The sequence below is a fragment of the Aethalodelphis obliquidens genome, unplaced genomic scaffold, assembly GCF_003676395.1.
Source record: "Aethalodelphis obliquidens isolate GAN/ISIS:26980383/991018 unplaced genomic scaffold, ASM367639v1 scaffold23, whole genome shotgun sequence".
NCBI lineage: Eukaryota > Metazoa > Chordata > Mammalia > Artiodactyla > Delphinidae > Aethalodelphis > Aethalodelphis obliquidens.
This window is the reverse complement of record NW_020837967.1, coordinates 7,163,884-7,184,343: the sequence shown is the minus strand read 5'-3', so window position 1 is coordinate 7,184,343 and position 20,460 is coordinate 7,163,884. Positions and strand designations below refer to the sequence as shown.

Sequence of the window (20,460 nt, the reverse complement as noted above, 5' to 3'; positions counted from 1 at the left end):
TTTTTTTTTTTTTTTTTTTTTGCGGTACGTGTGCCTCTCACTGTTGTGGCCTCTCCTGTTACGGAGCACAGGCTCCGGACGCGCAGGCTCAGCGGCCATGGCTCACGGGCCCAGCTGCTCTGCGGCACGTGGGATCTTCCCGGACCGGGGCACGAACCCGTGTACCCTGCATCGGCAGGCAGACTCTCAACCACTGCGCCACCAGGGAAGCCCCTCATTGTGGTTTTGATTTGCATTTCCCTGATGCTTAGTGATGCTGAGCACCTTTTCATGTACCCTCTGGCCATTGTACATATGATTTGAATAGAGAAGAAACGGGCCCTATCAGAAGACCCTTCTAGAACCCCAACACTGCTCCTCCCAGACAGTGTTCGAATGTGCCCCCTCACTGTCTCCTCACACCCGTGGAAGCCTCAGCTCCAGCGGGCATGTGGGTCCTTCAAGAACAGAGAAAGGAGCCCCACCTCACTGGCAGTTAACTGTCACGTGGATAGTCCATTGTTGATGGGCTTTACCTGCGGTATTAAAGGGTCCCTGCAGCGTCTGCACGAGGGCTTGGATTTCAGGCACGTTCTCCTGCAGGGCTTGGCCAGTGAAGAGGGGGTTGATTTTGGCAGCTTTATGGCCATGCTCACAATACACCGTCACCAACCTGGCAAGGCCATGATCCACTAATTCAGGGGGAAAAAACAACAGAACAATATAGTTTAGGAAATGCCCACAAGCTGCAAAATCAGTTTTTCAAAGAAGCCTCTGTGGCCTTGGACAGTTTTAAACACACGGCTCCTACCCACCACAGCTGCCAGTGGTTTTCAGGATTAAAGACTAACAGACTCCAGGAAAACACACTTATTTCCTTAAATTTATCTCCTGAGAGCGAAAGTCACTGAAAAATACAGAAAGGAAACAGAACTATAAGTGCACATTTGTGAAACTAATTATGCATGAGGATAGATATTAAAAGGAAACACCCCAAATTGAAAATAACTGTTAAAATGCTGAGATTATGGATAATTATAGTCCTCTTAATTATTATTTGAGATTTTTTATATCGTACATTAGAAATACAGACAATTTGAACTACAAAATAAATGTTACATTTCCTTCCTTATTTTATTTCTTTTTTTAATAAATTTATTTATTTTACTTTTGGCTGTGTTGGGTCTGCGTTGCTGTGTGCGGGCTTTCTCTAGTTGCGGCGAGTGGGGGCTACTCTTCGTTGGGGTGCACGGGCTTCTCATTGCAGTGGCTTCTCTTGTTGCTGAGCATGGGCTCTAGGTGCGCGGGCTTCAGTAGTTGTGGCAGGTGGGCTCAGTAGTTGTGGCTCACAGGTTCTAAAGCACAGGCTCAGTAGTTGTGGCGCACGGGCTTAGTTGCTCTGCGGCATGCGGGAACTTCCCGGACCAGGGCTAGAACCCATGTCCCCTATATTGGCAGGCGGATTCTTAACCACTGCACTACCAGGGAAGTCCCAGCCTTCCTTATTTCTTAAAGACCCCAGGTACATACACTCATGAAATCGTACAGTAGGAAAAGACCTTAGAAATTATCTTGTTACTCACATAATGAAAAAAATTTTTAAATCTCGTTTGTACTGCCTTAAATGAGTAACTCCCCAGTCTCTACTCAAGGGGGAATCATTATCTTTCAATGAATCCAATTCTATCTTAGATGATTTTATATTGAGCCAGAAGCTGCTTTTCTTCCCTTTCCCACAGGAAAGCCCTTCTAAAATTTGGAAGAAAATCCTTCAAGCCCACAATCGATTAACTTTCAGTTCATCAAGGTGGTCTTATACAAATCAAGCACAAATCTCTGAAGATGAGCAAATCCACTATGAAGGGCACACATTTTCTGAACATTACAAAAATTTGCATTTTTATTTTCAGAACCCAAAGAAAATTGTTAGCATATTTTGAAATACTTACTGACCATTTTATGAACATGTGTTGCCACACAATGATTTCAGAGCTACATGTTTATGTGCTGGGGTTTGTATTCAGGGTTCTGCAGTGTATCTCTTGTCACAGGCTTAGAGGAAAGAACTGAGGTGTGTTGAACATGCATTCAATATTCATACGAATATGTAGGATCTGTTGGCACAAATCCGGCAGTTAAGAGGATCCACACTATGTCTAATAAACTCATCAAACAATCCCAGTAAATGAACAGATTTCAAGCTGGAGGAGTCATATATAATTTTGCTATAGTCTCTATTCTGGTTATGAAGTAGGACATCTTCATATTTCTGGCTAAAATACAGACAGATATATCTGTCTAAAGCATTGTCCCTGTTGGCCACTCCTCCTTAAAAACAGTTGCTTCCCTGGGCTCTCTGGCATTGCAAGATCCTGGGTTTCCTCCTAACTCGCTGGCTACTCAGCCTCAATCACTTTTGCTGGGCGAGAAGCGGGTTAGGGGATCCTCCTCTTTGTCCACCTCTAAAATATTGGTTCTCCCCAGGTCTGCCCAGGGTCTTCTTCTCAATCTACTTTCTCTCTAGGTGATCTCATCCACGACTTCCAATATCATCTGCAAAACTACATCCTTAGTGGGGTAAGTCCAGTGGTAAATATATAGGGTTATCATCACCATTCTCACCACAATCTACTAGCCCTCTTTTTTTTAATGCTTTATTTTTTTAAACTTTTGGCCATGCCACACAGCACGTGGGATCTTAGTTCCCTGACCAGGGATTGAACCTACGCACCCTGCATTGGAAGCACGGAGTCTTAACCGCTGGACCACCAGGGAAGTCTTCTACTAGCCCTCTTTTGAAAACATTCTCTTTACTGAACCACATCAGCTCAGGGATCACTGCTTCAATTTCTAACTGAAATTGCTAACTGAAAAGCCAAGTTTTTAATGATACTCTAGAACACTGACGGGGGAGTTGGCACAAAAGGATGCTGCTCACCCCGAAGAACACGTGGCACCTACTATTCTGAAAGAGCCAGAGAGAGAGGACTATTCCCCTCCCACCTTGGGGCACATCCTCCATCCATCCTGACCATCTGTTTTCTCTCAGACCCTCATTTCACTGCTCTGGTATCTTCCACCAGACCCAGTCCCATATCTCTTCCCTCTCTGTCTCCAAGATCCTTCCATTACGACCTCTGGAATTCTGTTCCATGCTTAACAGGTCTCCCTACCTTCTTCACCTCTTCCCTAAACAATTGCTTATACTCCTGTCGTCATGGGAATCTGCTTTCCCCTGAGGACACCAGTGGAAGGTGAAGTTACTCATCACCCACACACACGTCCCTCCAGTACTGAAGGTGGAGTCAATGCCTCCTCATTCCTCACTGACATTCCCCTGTAGTTAGTCCTCTAACTCTCTACAAACCCCCAGTCCTCTTAGGGACATGCCACAGTGTTGATAACTAATCCCCACTGGCCAAAAGTCATCACAAGATAATGCTGTAGGAGGATGCTTACTGGAAAAGCATCAGTTTGTTTAGATGGAAAAAGACTAAAAGACACTATATATAGCATAAGCCTGATTTTTGTTAAAATTGGTGTATAATATATATTTCATTATATAGTATATCTAGCATATTAGTATCTATATACTTCATATATGTCTTTGCATTTGCATGTATATATTCCACATATATAAAGGAAATAGACCAAAAACTTAGTGATGATACTATGTCAAAATTCCTAATTTTGGGGCTTCCCTGGTGGCGCAGTGGTTGAGAGTCTGCCGGCCGATACAGAGGACACGGGTTCGTGCCCTGGTCCAGGAGAATCCCACAGCAGTGAGAGGCCCGCATACCGCAAAAAAAACAACAACAAACAAACAAAATTCTTAATTTTGGGACTTCCCTGGTGGCGCAGTGGTTAAGAATCCGCCTGCCAATGCAGGGGACATGGGTTTGAGCCCTGGTCCGGGAAGATCCCACATGCCGTGGAGCAACTAAGCCCGTGCACCACAACTACTGAGCCTGTGCTCTAGAGCCCTCGAGCCACAACTACTGAAGCCCTTGAGCCTAGAGCCCAAACTCCGCAGCAAGAGAAGCCACCACAAGGAGAAGCCCGTGCACCACAACAAAGAGTAGCCCCGGCTCGCCGCAGCTAGAGAGAAAGCCCACGCACAGCAATGAAGACCCAACGCAGCCAAAAAAAAAAAAAAAAAAAAGTTCTTGCTTACCATAGTTTCTAAGTTTTCTGTAATGAACATGTCCAGTAGAGCTCTTTATTTATTTATTTATTTTGGCCACACCATGAGGCTTATGGGATCTTAGTTCCCCGACCAGGAATCAAACCCAGGCCCAAGGCAGTGAAAGCACCGAGTCCTAATCTCTGGACCTCCAGGAAATTCCCAGAGCTCTTTAAATTGTATCCATTTAACTGACTTAAATACACCCTGAAAGCTTCTGATGATCAGATTCTCTCCACTGCCCTCACCAGTTGACTATATGCTTGTAAGAGTAAATTATATTTGTTCCTAAGGCTGTTGCTATGGGGAAAAGTAAACATTAGGGGAGACATTATAAAAATCTAGGAGATTCCGCACTCAGATTGCTTTCATAAGTGCTCTTCACTTTAAAGATTTGCATATACAAAACCAAAAATAAACATACTTGAGTTAAAATACGTAAAGCGTCTCTCATTTCATTATGATAATCCTTGATTTAATGATTTTTTGTTAAATTAACTGACCAAGTTTCAGTGTCAAATGCATTGGATAAAATTGCTTCAGCTGGATTACTTTGGTAGCAAATAATGAAATTAAAAGATTTAAATGGATTATTGGATCACAGCAATAGAATACATATCTTCTTCACAAAAAAACTCCCTGTTTCTGTATAAATCAAAGGATTACTGTAAGAGAAAAATGAATTCCTTCACCTGAGGCATAATACTGACCAAATGACTCAGTGCTCACGATATCTGTGAAAGTTCAGAGGAATTTAATTGGATGTTTAAATTCCTAAGAAGCCAGAGAGAATAGGGCAAACCACAGTAGCAGATATATACGCTCTTCTTCCAAATAAAATGGAAAATACTGGAGGCGTGCTTCTGGCTCAGGAGAATGGCACATAGTAGATGCTCAAGAGATATTTGTTATTACTTGAATGAATGAAGTCCTGAAATTCACTGTATTGTAATGGCATCACAGAACCCTCCCGATCAAAGGTTTCCAGAGCCCTCAAACATGCCGTATGAGGGCTGCAGTGGATCCCTCCTGATCACTTTGGGTCCTTCTCTTCTGAGAACCGTACCCTCCCATCCCAGAGGGTGGGTTCAAGGGCCATGTCTCTATTGCTCCACTTTGCCTCCCGAAGAGTCAATGGATTCCAAAGACACCTGAGTCAAGGTGGGTCAGATTCAATCTTCCCAGAATTTGAGACTTGGAATTAAGAGATATGAGAAGACTGAGCGTGAGACTGCTATCCTTAGAAAAGCCTGCTTGCAAGGTTTATGCTCTTGGTTGCTGCCTGGGAATTTGAAGTTCAGGAATGGCCTCACCTGTCCCTAATTGGTAAGGGTGATCCACTGTGCCTCGACTGTTTGGGAGAACAAGGTAGTTTAGGCTGAACACCTGCTTTCCTTCTGGGAGTCTGGGATTTTGACACATGCAGAGGGTGCTTATACGAACCTCTCCCAATAAAAACCCTGCAGGGATATCGGCTCGGTGCTTTGTGACTGCCTGGAGGGGTGGGATAGGGAGGGTGGGAGGGAAGGAGACGCAAGAGGGAGGAGATATGGGAACATATGTATAACTGATTCACTTTGTTATAAAGCAGAAACTAACACACCATTGTAAAGCAATTATACCCCAACAAAGATGTTAAAAAAAAAAAAAAGAAAACAAAACCCTGGATGCTGAGACTCTAATAGGATTCCCTGCGCAGGAACATTGCACACATGTTGCTGTGTTTCTTGAAGAGGAGTGCATTCCGTGTGATGCCTCATGGGAGAACGCAGAAGGAAGCCTGCACAAAGGTACTCCAGACTCTTCCTGTGCCTTTTCCATTATGGTCCAGCTGTGTGTCCTTATCACATCACTGCCATAAACCTTAGCCATGAGTACAACTATAGACTGAGTGCCATGAGTCCCTTCTGGAGAATCTCTAAATGTGGGGTGGTCTTGTGAACCCCCAACACACATTATGGGTGACACAGGAGCTAAGTACCTTAACAGCTGTGCCTTATCGGGCCACACACAGCCTCTGCTAATATTCCCAGAGTTAGCTTTGGTTCACTCCCTTCTTGATTACTTGAAACGTTTTTCAGCTCTAGAAGATACCCTTGTACCCTTCAAATAAAGTCCCCTCTTTGCTTAAGATAGCCAGAGTTGGTTTCTGCTGCTTGTGACCAAAAGAACCTTAGCTAAAACAAGAGTAAAAAAACATTATGAGGGACTTCCCTGGCGGTCCAGTGGTTAAGACTCTGTGCTTACAATGCAGGGGGTGCGGGTTCAATCCCTGGTCAGGGAACTAAGATCCCACGTGCCGTGCACCCAAAACAAACAAACAAATAAAAAACATTATGATAGGGATATCTACTTCACTTTATTCTCTGCTGTAAGCAAACACAGTGGGGGCACTGGATAGTGTCGAAGAGCATTTTATTTTCAGAAAGAAATGTGTTCATATTAACCAACATAAAGTACACTGACAGATAACCTAAACTAAACTTAGTACTTCAACTGGAAGTCAATACAGTTCTCTTTCATCATCTGGTCATAAACAGCCTCCCCCCAAAATATCTAGATCCAATCCACAGTCTCTTGGCATTCAAGTCAGCATATGCTTAGAGCAAGCGGGAACATTGGCTATCTATAAAAATACTGAAGACTCCAAGAAAGAGAACTCCATAATTGGAGTCCCATAGGCCCTATTTTTTTTTTTTTTTTTTTTTGGCCACACCTTGCGGCATGTGGGATCTTAGTTCCCTGACCAGGGATTGAACCCGCACCCCCTGCATTGTAAGCACAGAGTCTTAACCACTGGACCGCCAGGGAAGTCCCCTCTTAGGCCCTATTAAAATGAGACGGGGACTTCCCTGGTGGCACAGTGGTTAAGTATCCGCCTGCCAATGCAGGGGACATGGGTTCGATCCCTGGTCCTGGAAGATCCCACATGCCGAGGAACAACTAAGCCTGTGCTCCCCAATTACTGCGCCTGCGCTCTAGAGCCCACGAGCCACAACTACTGAGCCTGCACACCACAGCTACTGAAGCCCGCACGCCCTAGAGCCTGTGCTCCGCAACAAGAGAAACCACTGCAATGAGAAGCCCACACACCGCAACTAGAGAAAGCCCGCGCACAGCAACGAAGACCCAATGCAGCCAAATACATAAATAAATAAATAAACAACAGAAATTTATAGAAAAAAAGAGATGAGACAGCTGCTACCAGCTTCAACTTAGGAACTTCATAGATAACCATATCAAAAGGCAAGACTTGGTACCAGAATACTATTATTATGAATTCTGTACAACAAACTCATACCTAGGCTGTGCAGCTGAATTCATTTTACATCCAATCATCTTCTCTTCCCATCTCAAACATGATATCTTTATAAGCTAAATTTATTTTGCCAGATAGTTCTTTCTTGCAAAAAACCAAACTTTAAATAGAAACCTTGTTCTGGTCCTTTCCTTTTTTTTTGAGATTCCTTTCTTAAATCATTGCCGAAATAGGTAAGCAACAGTCACAGATTGATAATAAATGATAGTGACCATTTATTGAGTACTAACTTGTGCTACACATTGTGTTACATTTTTCAGATACGTCATTTTATCTAATCCTGTAACAGCCCTGAAATAGGCACCCTTATCTGCAGAAGAGTTAACTGAGGCCCAAACACGTTAAGTGACTTGCAGAAGGTGACACTGGTAATGAAGAAGCTGGAATTTGAACTATTTGTACTCAGGTGTGCTTGATTTTAATCCAGTGTTTTACCTACTATACCATAACAAAAAGTGAAAAGGAAAGTCCAGGGCCTACAGCCAACAGGATGAGATAACTAGAAGTCATTGAAACATTTAAAAAATCATCTAAATATTTTTGAAATTCTCTAATGCAATAAGATTTTCCCCAACTGTTTTTCCTATACCTCCAGTAAAGGCTCCTATTATTTCTTTTCTCTTCTTTTTTTTTTTTTTTGGTCCGCGTCACGCTGCTTGTGAGATCTTAGTTCCCCGACCCGGGACAAAACCCAGGCCCCAGCAGTGAAAGTGCCGAGTCCTAACAACTGGACTGCCAGGGAATTCCCAAGGCTCCTATTATTTCTAATATGCAACATACCTGCAACCTCACTTCAACTACTAAAGCTGATCTCCAAGATCAGTAACCACTAAACGCTGTTTGGAATCTTACAGCTCCCATCTCCTAATGGTCTCTAAATTCTGCCATTTTTTAATAACCCAAATCCTTCATAATGAAATTTATGCCTATGAATCACTGGTCCTAAGCTGTTGCCCTTCTATATACTAACAACGAACTATCAGAAAGAGCAATTAAGGAAACAACCCCATTTAGTGTCATACCAAAAAGAATAAAATACCTAGGAATAAATCTACCTAAGGAGGTAAAAGACATATACTCGGAAAAGTATAAGACACTGATGAAAGAAATGGAAGATGACACAAACAGATGGAAAGATATACCATGGCCTTGGACTGGAAGAATTAATATTGTTAAAATGACCATACTTCCCAAGACAATCTACAGATTCAGTGCAATTCCTATCAAAATACCAATGGCTTTTTTCACAGAACTAGAACAAATACTTCTAAAATGTATATGGAAACCCACCTCCATTTTAAATTAGGATTGTTGATAAATAAATTCAAGTTTACTTGGAAGTTGAGGTATACAGAGGTTAAAGTACAAGCTGTTTTACTAATAGCCAGCTACAAAGGACACTCATCACAGGTCAAATTTTAACTAGTGAAACCACTGCCACGCAAAAAGGTTACTACAGGCAAATCCAATCTCTCTCCAAAGCCTTACTACAGTGAAAATCTTAATAAATGAAGTAGTCATCCTATGCAGGCATTGATATTTGGCCAAGTAAACATATTAAGAAAGAAGGCTGATGAAGGTCAAAGAGGAGGAGGGAGGCACCATAACTTTGACCATACCTCCTCCCATTTCTCTGTGTCACCTTGGATGTGGGAGGATGCCTTGTGTCCATTTTCAGTAGGGTTTGTCCTTTGATTCATTTTGCCAGTACCAAAAGTTAATGTACATGATCCATTCCACTAACTCAGTCATTCCTCTCAACAAAGATGGTACCTTTTAGGACAACTGGTAGGCATTATGAAAAAGACTAAAGCTGGGACTTAGCTGGCAGTCCAGTGCTTCAGACTCTGTGCTCCCAATGCAGGGGGCACCTCCCAATGCAGGGGGCATGGGTTTGATCCTTGGTCGGGGAACTAAGATCCTGCATGCTGCACAGCAAGGCCGAAAAAAAGAAAGACTAAAGCCAATTAAACTGTGTCCTTCGCCTCATCAGCCTCCTATAATTAATAGAACAGACCATAAGCACAAGTTAAACAGAATTTAAGGAAAAACCCAATGAATCTTAATTGTCTTCATCAGCAAAAAAAAAGTTATTCCTTCTTCTAGAACATGGTAATACAGTATATTACCCTATATATAAAGTGTTTCTTAGTTCTTGGTGTTACGGTTGTACGTGCAAAATTCAAATGTATTAAATGTCACAAAGAAATTGCATATACAGAACCCTATTTCCACTTCTTAGTAGGAATCAATCATTTAATAAGTATTTAGTTAAGTGTAGAGCTGAAAGGAATATAAGACAAGGTCTTTACTAGGCAGGATCTTACAATGTAAATGAGAAGATGATCCCCGCACAAAACTGCACACAATTAGAAAAAGTTTAATACAGTCCAAGGGGTTGGGCCCCATACTGAGAGTTAAGGGAATTCAGATTAGGATAGCCTGGAGTTGTCTGGAAAGATGTCACGGAGAACTTGGGAATGGAGCTGGACTGTGGAGAGTAAGAAGTGGAAAGGCACAAAGTGAAGAAGAGATTTGGAAAGTGAGGGAATTTATGTGGAAAGAGGTAAGAAAGAATTAGAACAGGTCAAGAAACATGAAGGGCATTGAGTAGCAACCTAAAGAACCTGCATTTTATTTTGAGAGGCAAAGTAGAGCCTTTGGAGACCTGAGTAAGAAAGTGACTCAGTTAAACCAACGTTTTAGAAAGACTGGACTAAGCTGGAAGGGAACTAGGCTATAAATTATAATACCAGCTAGGCTAGCAGTTTTACCTCTTTGAAGTCATGGATCTCTTTGAGAATGTGATGAAAGCTATGGGCCCTCGGCCTACAAACAGACACACACACAGAGTTGTGCAAAGTACACAGACCCCCTGAAACCTTCTCATAGGGGTCCATGGGCCCAGGTTAAGAACCCTTGAATTCAACTTTTTTTTTTTTGGTAGCAGGCCAGAATTAAACACCTAGACTAGGATCCTAGTTAGTGAAAATATGAAGAAAGCAAGGCTTTGAGAAACAGAGTGCTCAAAATGTGACAGGAAGTACAAGGTGAAAAAGTTGCTTGCCCCAGATTTTTAAAGTACATCTGTAGCAGAGACTATTATAACTCCCAACATCCATTTTCCCTTCTCCTTTATGGTAACAGATAGTTGAGTATATGACCACCCAGAATAAGGATACCCTTTCCAGCCTTCCCTGCAGCCAGGGTGGCCATATGACTATGTTCTGGCCAATGAGAGGATAGTAGAAGTGATGTTTCAACTTCTGGGTCTTACCCTTAAAGAGATGGTGTTCTCTTCCCCTCCCCCTTTTCCTCCCTCTTGCTGGCCAGTATGTGGCTATAGTGGTGAACTATCCTTGACCAGAGTTGAAAGCAACACCCACAGGGTGGCAAAGAAACAACATAGAAGAAACTTGAACCCCTACAGCTTTGCAGAGCAGAGCTGTCATACCAGCTCAGACTTCTACTTACTTTATTCAACCCACTGTTATTCCAGGTCTCTGGCACAGCCCCTGAACACATCCTATCCAATACTGAATTTGCTACTGGAGGTGGGTTGCTGCCATAACAGAACCTAAAATGTATATGACACTGGCTTAGCAGTCAGGTGGTGGGTACTGAGGACCCAGGTATTTCAGACTAGGAAGCTGAAGCAGTGTTATGTTATCTGACATTCGGTAAAACTGTCACTTGCGATATCTTGAAAGGCAGGCTGCGTGCCCATGGAGCCTGTAGCTCAGTAGTCTGTGTTCATCGTTTCTTGTCATCTTCAGGAAAGCCCCAGAAGAAAGGTGAGGTCAAGGAGGAGCTAGTTCATCATTAAGAAGAGATGGAGGGAAATTCACTCCACTACTGGGAGGTTTTCTCCATCTGTGGCCTCAGTACCTAGAGGGCAGACCCAGCCAAGGTTGGAAGAGTAGAAGCAATTAGTTAAGGTAGTTCTGAAGAGGCTGTCTTGGCCGGATATAGGAGAAAAGATGAAACCCCTTTTTAAGTACCTTCTAGTAAGCATTATCTGTTAGATGATGAAAGTCAGCTGAGCCTTCAATATCACACAAAGGGTTTTGCCTTCCCACTACAGCATATTAGTTGAGATGGTCTCAAAATAAACACCATTAAATTTAGGGAGTCGAGTGGGTAGAAGCAGTAAATAAAAGACCAGGGTTTGCAGGCTTAAAAACTAGGCCCGGATGAGCTCTTTGACTGTGGGCAACTTGCTCATGGAATGACTAGAAGCAAAAAGCCAAAAAGCAAAAAGACTGCAGTCCTAGGAATTTTATTTAAGAAGCTGAACTGCCGGGTTTCCCTGGTGGCGCAGTGGTTAAGAATCCGCCTGCCAATGCAGGGGACACTGGTTCGAGCCCTGGTCCAGGAAGATCCCACATGCCATGGAGCAACTAAGCCCGTGCGCCACAACTACTGAGCCTGCGCTCTAGAGCCCATGAGCCACAACTACTGAAGCCCGTGCACCTATAGCCCGTGTTCCACAACAAGAGAAGCCACCGCAATGAGAAGACCACGTACCACAACGAAGGGTAGCCCCCGCTCACCGCAACTAGAGAAAGTCCGCGCGCAGCAATGAAGACCCAATGCAACCAAAAATAAATAAATAAATTTTTTAAAAACCTGAACTGCCAAAGAAATCCCAACTCCAAATCTCAAAAAATGGTACAAATGAGGTTACTTACAAAACAGAAATAGAGTCACAGATGTAGAAAACAAACCTAGGGTTACCAAGGGGGAAATGGGGCAGGGGAGGATAAATTGGGAGATTGGGATTGACATATATACACTACTATATATAAAATAGATAACTAATAAGAACCTGCTGTACAGCACAGGGAACTCTACTCAATACTCTGTAGTGACCTATATGGGAAAAGAATCTAAAAAAGAGTGGATATATGTATATGTATAACTGATTCACTTTGCTGTATAGCAGAAAGTAACACAACATTGTAAATCAACTACACTCCAATAAAAACTAATTTAAAAAATAAGAAATAAAAATAAATAAAATAAAAAACTGAACTGCCAAAGAAATCCCAACTCTGGCCAGAAAAAAAAAATCTGTAATTGATGACTACCTAAAGTAACTCTCAGGCTCCTAACTTTATCAAAATAAAGTGGACCATGAAAGGTGTGCAGCCCCCAAGGAGGGCACACTCCCCAATGCCCTCAGAAGATACAGTTTAAAGAAGAACCCATGGGCTTCCCTGGTGGCACAGTGGTTGAGAGTCTGCCTGCTAATGCAGGGGAAACGGGTTCGGGCCCTGGTCTGGGAGGATCCCACATGCCGTGGAGTGGCTGGGCCCGTGAGCCACAACTGCTGAGCCTGCGCGTCTGGAGCCTGTGCTCCGCGACGGGAGGGGCCGTGATGGTGGGAGGCCCGCGCACCGCGATGAGGAGTGGCCCCCGCTTGCTGCAACTAGAGAAAGCCCTTGCACAGAAACGAAGACCCAACACAGCCAAAAAATAAATAAATAAACTCCTACCCCCAACATCTAAAACAAAAAAAACAAAAAAACTACATCCTTAAAATGGGCAAATTTAAAAAAAAAAAAGAAGAAGAAGAAGAACCCATAAGGCAAGACCAGGGGAAGGGACAGGGGCAGAGTTGAGGGGCCAGATAATCTAGTGAATTTACCACTAAGCCACATAAAGGGGCTTTATCATTCCTACCCAACAGGACTTGATAACTGGTCTGAACCAGTGGCTGCTATAAATTCCTCATTCTTTCCTTTTGTGGATGGGAGTTTCCTTTGTACATCGAATGTGTATATATTCAGGATGCATGGCAGTTCATAAAATTCCAGACTCCAAGGAGCCACAGCCACACCTGCTGGAGAGGACTGCACATTCTCCAGAGAAAGTGGACTTTGAGCTGGATTAAGGAATTTAATGGAGGAGGGAGGAAGTGAGTACATTCTATGTGTGGGAAGAAAAGCTTAGGATATTTGAATGGCCAAAGGGGCCGAGCGTGGTGATTACTAATTATTTTCCAACATCTATTTTCCTCTTCTCTCTCAAAATAATTTTTAATTGGAAGGTAGCCACCCTGAGTAAAGACTATGGTTTCCAGTCTCCCTTGCAGGTATGTATGTGACCAAGCTCTTTGGACGTGAGCTATATGTAATCTCCTTCCCCATTCTCCCACACAGCCTAGTAGGAGTAGTATCTATAAAAAGAGTTTTTACAAAATGATGTGATAAGTTCTTAAACAGAAAGAACTGTCACAGATCTACATGGAATGATAATTTTGGAGAAAGATACAAAACGGCCCACTTGCCTTTAAGTTTTATTCAGAGTATTAAAAAAAGATATAAGGAAAAAAATTCCTTAAGTCAGATCCCATAACTGCAACAAACGACTATTTCTCAGTATTGATTTTACTCTATCCTCTCAGTACAACACGATATTGTACCCTTAGCCTGCAGTTCTAACTCAATACTGAACTTTCAAAGTTCACCAAGGATCCCACAATACAGCAAGTTCATTGCTAGGAGGGGTGGGGAGGCACAAGTTGGTGATGAAGGAAGAGAGAAGATTATATACAGATAAAATCAACTCCAGAGATATTTTTTCAAACCACACCAGCCCAAAGCTCCCTGGATGATTTGGATACAGTCTTGCCATTGAGAACCACCAGCCCAGACTTTTCCCAGCAAAGATTAATTCTCGACTGCCAGGCTGTTAATAGGAATCAAACAGAGACCCAGCAGTGAGGGAAAACCTCAAATAAGATCACAATAATTGCACACTGAGCACACACTAGTAAGTTCTTAATTGAAGAAGAGATTGTCAAATACATCTTACACATACATCCCTTATGACTATAACAGTGTTTGGCCACGGTGGCCACGGACGTCCTGCTAGAGAATCACCTAGAGTGACATAAAAATACAAATTCCTGAACCTCATCTCAGGCCACTGAATGAGAACTAGGGTGGGGTTTGGGGGAGGGGAGAGGGAGGCTGGCCTGGAAGCTAGCATTTTAACATCATGCAGAGTGATCTGAATGCGCGCTTCAGTTTGAGGACAGTTGGCATGTAAAATTCTGGGCATTCAATTTGCCAAGTGAAATAAGATACCTATAGTCTTACTCTCAAGGGATTAGCAATCTAGCTGGCCAAAATCCTGTCCCTAAAGAAACCCGCTAGACTCAAGAAGGAGAATCAGTTTTATTCTAAATGTCCCCTGGGATCAAAAGCAAAATATTGAGGTTCCAGTGTGTGACGTACTGCTCAAAGGTCAGGTGCTTAGACGATGAAGAGGCTCCTAATTGTTTATCCAATAACTGGATCAAAGATGCCAAATGACCTTCCTCGAATAAGCGATCTGTGTTCATCTTCTATTCTGTGAAGATGAATAAAGATACAATAACTTTGGAGCATAAACCAAATGCTCAAAATTAGTTTCTAGCATATGAGGATGCAACAGAGCTTCCAAAAACTGATATTCATGTCTTGTAATACATTAAAACCTGAGTAACACGTTTCTAAATTCAGCAAAGAGTTCTAAACTCTGAAATTAAAGAGGCTACACAGAGGAGACAAATGGACAATAAATACCATGCTGTGGTCCAAGACCATCTACTAACTGCCCTCTTCACCCTGCCACAGTCGCGATCCCCACACATCCCGGCTCACACCAGCTTTGGAGACGGATCTGGAAATGTATCCTTGGGTGATCTCCAGGAGCTGGGATATCTTAGAACTTTTCTTTTCCTGCAGCCCCGACTCCGCAAAGAGCTAAGTTCTTATACGTTTTACGACCAAGGAATGGAAAAGACAAGAGCTCACAAAACCATTCTGTGACCCCCGACCCTGACTGTATGCACGCCTGTCCGCCTCTGCTCCCTCGCCTCACGTTCCTCCCCACCCTCCTACTCGCACACTGAGGCCCCTAGAAGCCCCAACTATCAAAAGCACCACACCCCAGTCCAGGCAGGAAGGCCCCCTGCCTCCCCAGGCCCCACGCCCACCGCCCGGGCCCAACCCCTGACCTGGGGGGCGCGCCAGGCCGCCCTGGGGCTCCCGGCTCTCGGGCTTCCTCGGCGGGTAGCCGTAGACACCCCTCTCTGTCTGGTAGCCGCGCCGGAGGAGGAGCGGAGGGGCCCGGCCGAGGCCCAGTCTTGTTGCTGCCACAGTGGCCAAGGCCATGTCCCGCCAGGCCCACCCCGGGCCCAGAGACTTCTGCTGGAGATCTAGGGGTCGCGTCCACAGGGAGGTAGCTCCTGGAACCCACCGCGTGGGAGGCGAGAGGAGGGAGGGGGGTAGGCGAGGGGAAGCCCCGCCTTCGAGACAACGCCCCCAGTCCTGATTGGCCAGGACCGGCCCTCGGAGCCAATCTAGATCAGCGGCCTTCAAAGCGAAGCCACGCCCCGGGATCCGCTGGGACTCGCGCGGTCCTAGAGGCTGAGGGTAGCCCTGGATTTGGGAAAATGGGGAGTGTTGAGTAGAGCGTTACCGGCTTTCTGGTATAAACCTTGATATCCCTATATATGCTGCGGTCTCCCACCAGGAGTGATCACCCACCACCCCTCTCCTGGAAGCCCCAGAGCACATCCTCACACACACGATGCAGTCTCCTACAGAAAGGAAAAATTAGCGACAGGGTGCATGAAAAGTGGCTGGGACTCAAACCAAGGGACTTGGTTTGAAGGAAAGGTCACAGGAAGTAACCAGAAAATCAACATCCCCCCTCCATTTGCATTTTTGTAAGAAACATTGGGGGAGAAAGAATAAAATAGGGGAGAAGGAGACTGTACGAAAGCGATAGAATAGGAGTGAAGAGAAAGTGGACGTGGAAGATTTCATGTGGAGTAAGGTAAATGTGCAAGGGAGGGGCAAGCATGAGCACAGAAAGAAGCCTGGGAGAGGCTGCAAGGCACTGCAAGTGATTCCAAGAGGCCGGCGAATTGGGTGTGTATTGAGAGATGGGAGTGGAAAGGTAGATACAGGATAACTGCGTGATTAAAAGAGCTTTCAATAAAAAAAGAAGGAAGTAATTACGAGATCAGTGTCCCTTTATATCCCAGAGAAGGGAATCTCCAATCTCCCACAGTGACAAGGTTAGCCTTGGACAGGAGCAAGGGCACTTCATAGAATATAAAAGGGAGGAAAGGCAGAGCATAAGCGTTATCTGTTTCGGTAGGCTGATAGATTTAATCATGGAACGATGATGAAGTTCTTTTCTGCTTCAACTTTTTTTGGTGAAATATTAAGCAAGATGAACAGCAGAAAGTGGGAGTGAAAAGACATGGGAGGACGTCTGAAAGGGGTAAAAAGGTATGAAGCAGTGGGATGGGAAAGTGAACAGACCCAGAAATGTCATGATTTGGGGGTTGCCAAGAGCCCACTGAGGCTTGTGGTTACGGACTTGACTCAGACAAGACAGAGTGATTGTGAGTTTTTCTCCAGATATGTTCAGCTCCTTTTGCAGGTGCAGGGTAGGCAGGAGTTGTATTTAACTAAGGATGGATTTTTGCCAGGCAGGTATGATGGAGAGATGGGGCAAGGGAGAATTCATAGCACTGAGCCATGCAGTCCAGGCTGGAGAAGTTGAAGGGAGGCTTATGTTGAAAAATTGTTTGGATCAGGGGACTGAATGTACCAGGGGTAAAAGCGTGCATAGTTGGAGTGGGGATTCTCATGTAGGTGAACTGGTGGTCTCACTGACTGACATTTGAAGTTGGGACTTTGAGTGGAAGGCAAAAATTGGAATCAATTTCTTTTCTTTTCTTTCTTTCTTTTTTTTGGCTGCACGACATGCAGGATCTTAGTTCCCCTACCAGGGATCCAACCCGTGCCCCCTGCAGTGGAAGCACAGAGTCCTAACCACTGGACTGCCAGGGAAGTCTCTGGAATAAATTTCTTGAGGCCTGTGGACCTTGGATAAGAATTCTCGATGTGGATTGGCAAAGTTCATAATGTTTCAAAAGTTTTCTGTTTTGGTAAATATATGAGAAATAGGCACTCTTATACATTGCTAGTGGAAATGTAAAATGGTACAAACTCTATAGAGGGAAAACTGTCAATATCTTACAAAATTAGAAATGCACATTTCATTTAACCCAGTGATTCCGCTTCTAGGAATTTGAAAGTCTAAGATAGACTTTCATACACACACTCGAACACAATTATATGTGTACAAGAATATTCACTGTTGTATTGTCTATAACTTAAATTTTAAAAGATTGTGAGTATCCTAAATATCAAAAAATAAGAGATTAAATAAGTTATACTACTTCCTTACAACAGACTACTATAGAGTCATAAAAAAGAATGAAGCAGCTCATTATGCCTTGAATTGGAACAATTCCTAAGATATATATATTTTTTTTCTTTTTTTTTTTTTTTTTTTTTTTTTTGCGGTACATGGGCCTCTCACTGCTGGGGCCTATCCCGTTGCGGAGCATAGGCTCCGGACGTGCAGGCTCAGCGGCCATGGCTCACGGGTCCAGCCTGCTTCCCGGCATGTGGGATCTTCCCGGACCGGGACACGAACCCACGTCCCCTGCACCGGCAGACTCTCAACCACTGCGCCACGAGGGAAGCCCGTATCTTTAAAGTTTTGAAGTTCACCCGGTTGAGGTTGGTGGCCATGAATATACAGAGATACCAATTTCTGCTGTTTTGTAATTTTTCTCCTGCCTTGGTACCGAGAAATTCAAAAGGATGATAACTGGATTCATTCAGGGCTGAAGTTTTTCCAGGCAGATGTGATAGAAAGGTCAAGAGGCAAAGACATTTAAGATATTGGTTAGTGGACGATTGAAATAATAAAACATGGGCTCTAGGCTACCATTTTTAAAATGCTATCAAGTATAAGAATGGGCTGTTGACAAAAGAAAGGTGCCAGTGGGTTGGCAGTTCCAATGAGGTTGAAGACTAGGTAAACTGGGGGTGCTTGAGAATCACATCTGGAACAGAAGGTTGTAGACAGAAAACAGAATGTTTGAAGTGATCATTGTAGCAGTGATGTAAATTTTGATAATGACCAGCTTGTTGGCTAAAGTGGAGGTGGGGAAGAGTGTCATCAGAGGTGAGAAGATCAAGGAACTGGGACAACAGGTTTTTAGACGAGTTGCCATAAGGACATTAATATCTCCTTGGAAATGGCAGGACTCGGAGTAGAGGAAGACTCCTAGTCGTAGGTTAAAGTTTTCAGTGAATTAAAAGAAGTGACTAGGAAGTTGACAGATGATGCAGAGAAGGGGCAGAAGGTGTGGCACATCCCTAATGCATGGATTCAAATCAGCAGGGAAATTTGCACAAAAGTTGGAAGCAACTGGGAATAAAGATGATACAGATTCCAGCTCTGGATCTTAAATACATGCAAAATCGTTCTCAAATATGTTCACTCTCCACCTATTGCCTGTCTGGGCCATCAGCACCCCTCTGCAGGAGTTCCACAGTAGCTTCCTAAATTGTCTTCTTGTCTTGGGTCTTTCCTTGCTTTGCTGTGCTCCTCTCACACTGAGTCAGAGTTATTTTTATAAATTAATAACAGATTCACATCACTATTGCCTGAAACCTTTTCATGACTCTCTGTTCTTCTCTGTTTCTTTTTTTTTTTTAATATATTTATTTATTTATTTTTGGCTGTGTTGGGTCTTTGTTGCTGTGCGTGGACTTTCTCTAGTTGCCGCGAGCAGGGGCTACTCTTTGTTGTTGTTGTGTGGGCTTCTCATTGTGGTGGCTTCTCTTGTTGTGGAGCATGGGCTCAGTAATTGTGGCTCATGGGCTCTAGAGCACAGGCTCAGTAGTTGTGGCTCAGGAGCTTAGTTGCTCCACGGCATGTGAGATCTTCCCAGACCAGGGATTGAACCCTTGTTCCCTGCATTGGCAGGTGGATTCTTAACCACTGTGCCACCAGAGAAGTCCTCTGTTCTTCTTTGGATAAAGTCTGAATGTCTTATTACGACTAAAGAGTTCTTTATAGATCACAAACCTTGACTCATTTTTTATTCATTTATTTATTTTAGAAATATTTATGTACATATTTTGGCTGCGCTGGGTCTTAGTTGCGGCCTGCAGGATCTTTTAGTTATAACGGCATGTGGTATCTAGTTCCCCGGACCAGGGATCGAACCTGGGCCCCCTGCATTGGGAGCATGGAGTCTTACCCACTGGACCACCAGAGAAATCCCTAGACTCATTTTTTAAAACTCTCATCTTCCCATTTTCCAGCCAGAAACTTCAATGTGCCAGACTTTCACACACAAACCCTTTTTCCTTTGTAATCTCATTCATACTCAGGACTTTAATTAGCAATAAAAAAGAAATGACACCAAATACAAATCACCATCATAATCTCTCTTCTGGACCCAGGATCCACATATGTGGAATACTGCTTACCCGACATTTTCCCTCTTGTGTGTCATTATGAACTCATGATATACTAAACTCCATGATATATTAAAATATGATCATTTTGCAAACTGGTGACCCACAAATCCCATCTAAACTGATGATATGGGGAATTCCTTGTCGGTGCAATGGTCAGGACTTGGTGCTTTCACCGCCGAGGGAGCGGGTTCAGTCCCTGGTTGGGGAAATAAGATCACACAAGCTGTGTGGCACCGCCAAAAATAAAATAATTAAACGGCTGATATATGCTTTGTTTGCCATCAGAGTGTCTTAATTTTTTTTAATTGGATGCTTTTATTAAAAACGTGGAAGATGGCATATTCAAGTCCAGATTCGTGGTTTTTCTTAGAAAGCTGAAAGATTTGGCCACACTGCACCCACTGTCCTCCATAGGGATCAGCATGAGCTGAGCGGTGGCTGGCCTCTCTAGATGGGGCGTATGGGTGCCAGTTTTCAGACACCATCACTCTTACCTTTATGTGGTCTGCTTGCTGGGACCTATAGCCACTTGTGTTTGCAACCCTTAGTCTGCTATGGTGTGTCTGCCTGCCTCTTCTTCCACCCTTAATTAGATCCACACTTCCTGTGGTTCTCGATGTGCA

The 20,460-nt window shown here is 43.7% G+C and overlaps 1 protein-coding gene across 3 annotated transcripts in view; it reads right to left on the bottom strand.

Annotated features, from left to right (window-relative positions):
* Positions 1-15,726, bottom strand: part of DHTKD1 (dehydrogenase E1 and transketolase domain containing 1) — a 52,634-nt gene extending 36,908 nt beyond the window's left edge. For 2 of the 3 annotated variants that reach the window (XM_027121618.1, XM_027121619.1), the window contains exons 1-2: positions 15,490-15,725; positions 516-671 (exon numbers count right to left, since the gene is read on the bottom strand). In XM_027121618.1, coding sequence (XP_026977419.1) covers positions 516-671; positions 15,490-15,646 — 313 coding nt within the window. In that variant the 5' untranslated portion in view covers positions 15,647-15,725. Of the gene's footprint in view, positions 1-515; positions 672-15,489 lie in introns of all 3 variants that reach the window. The other variant, XM_027121620.1, reaches the window with a different exon arrangement.
* Positions 15,727-20,460: the final 4,734 nt, after the last annotated feature.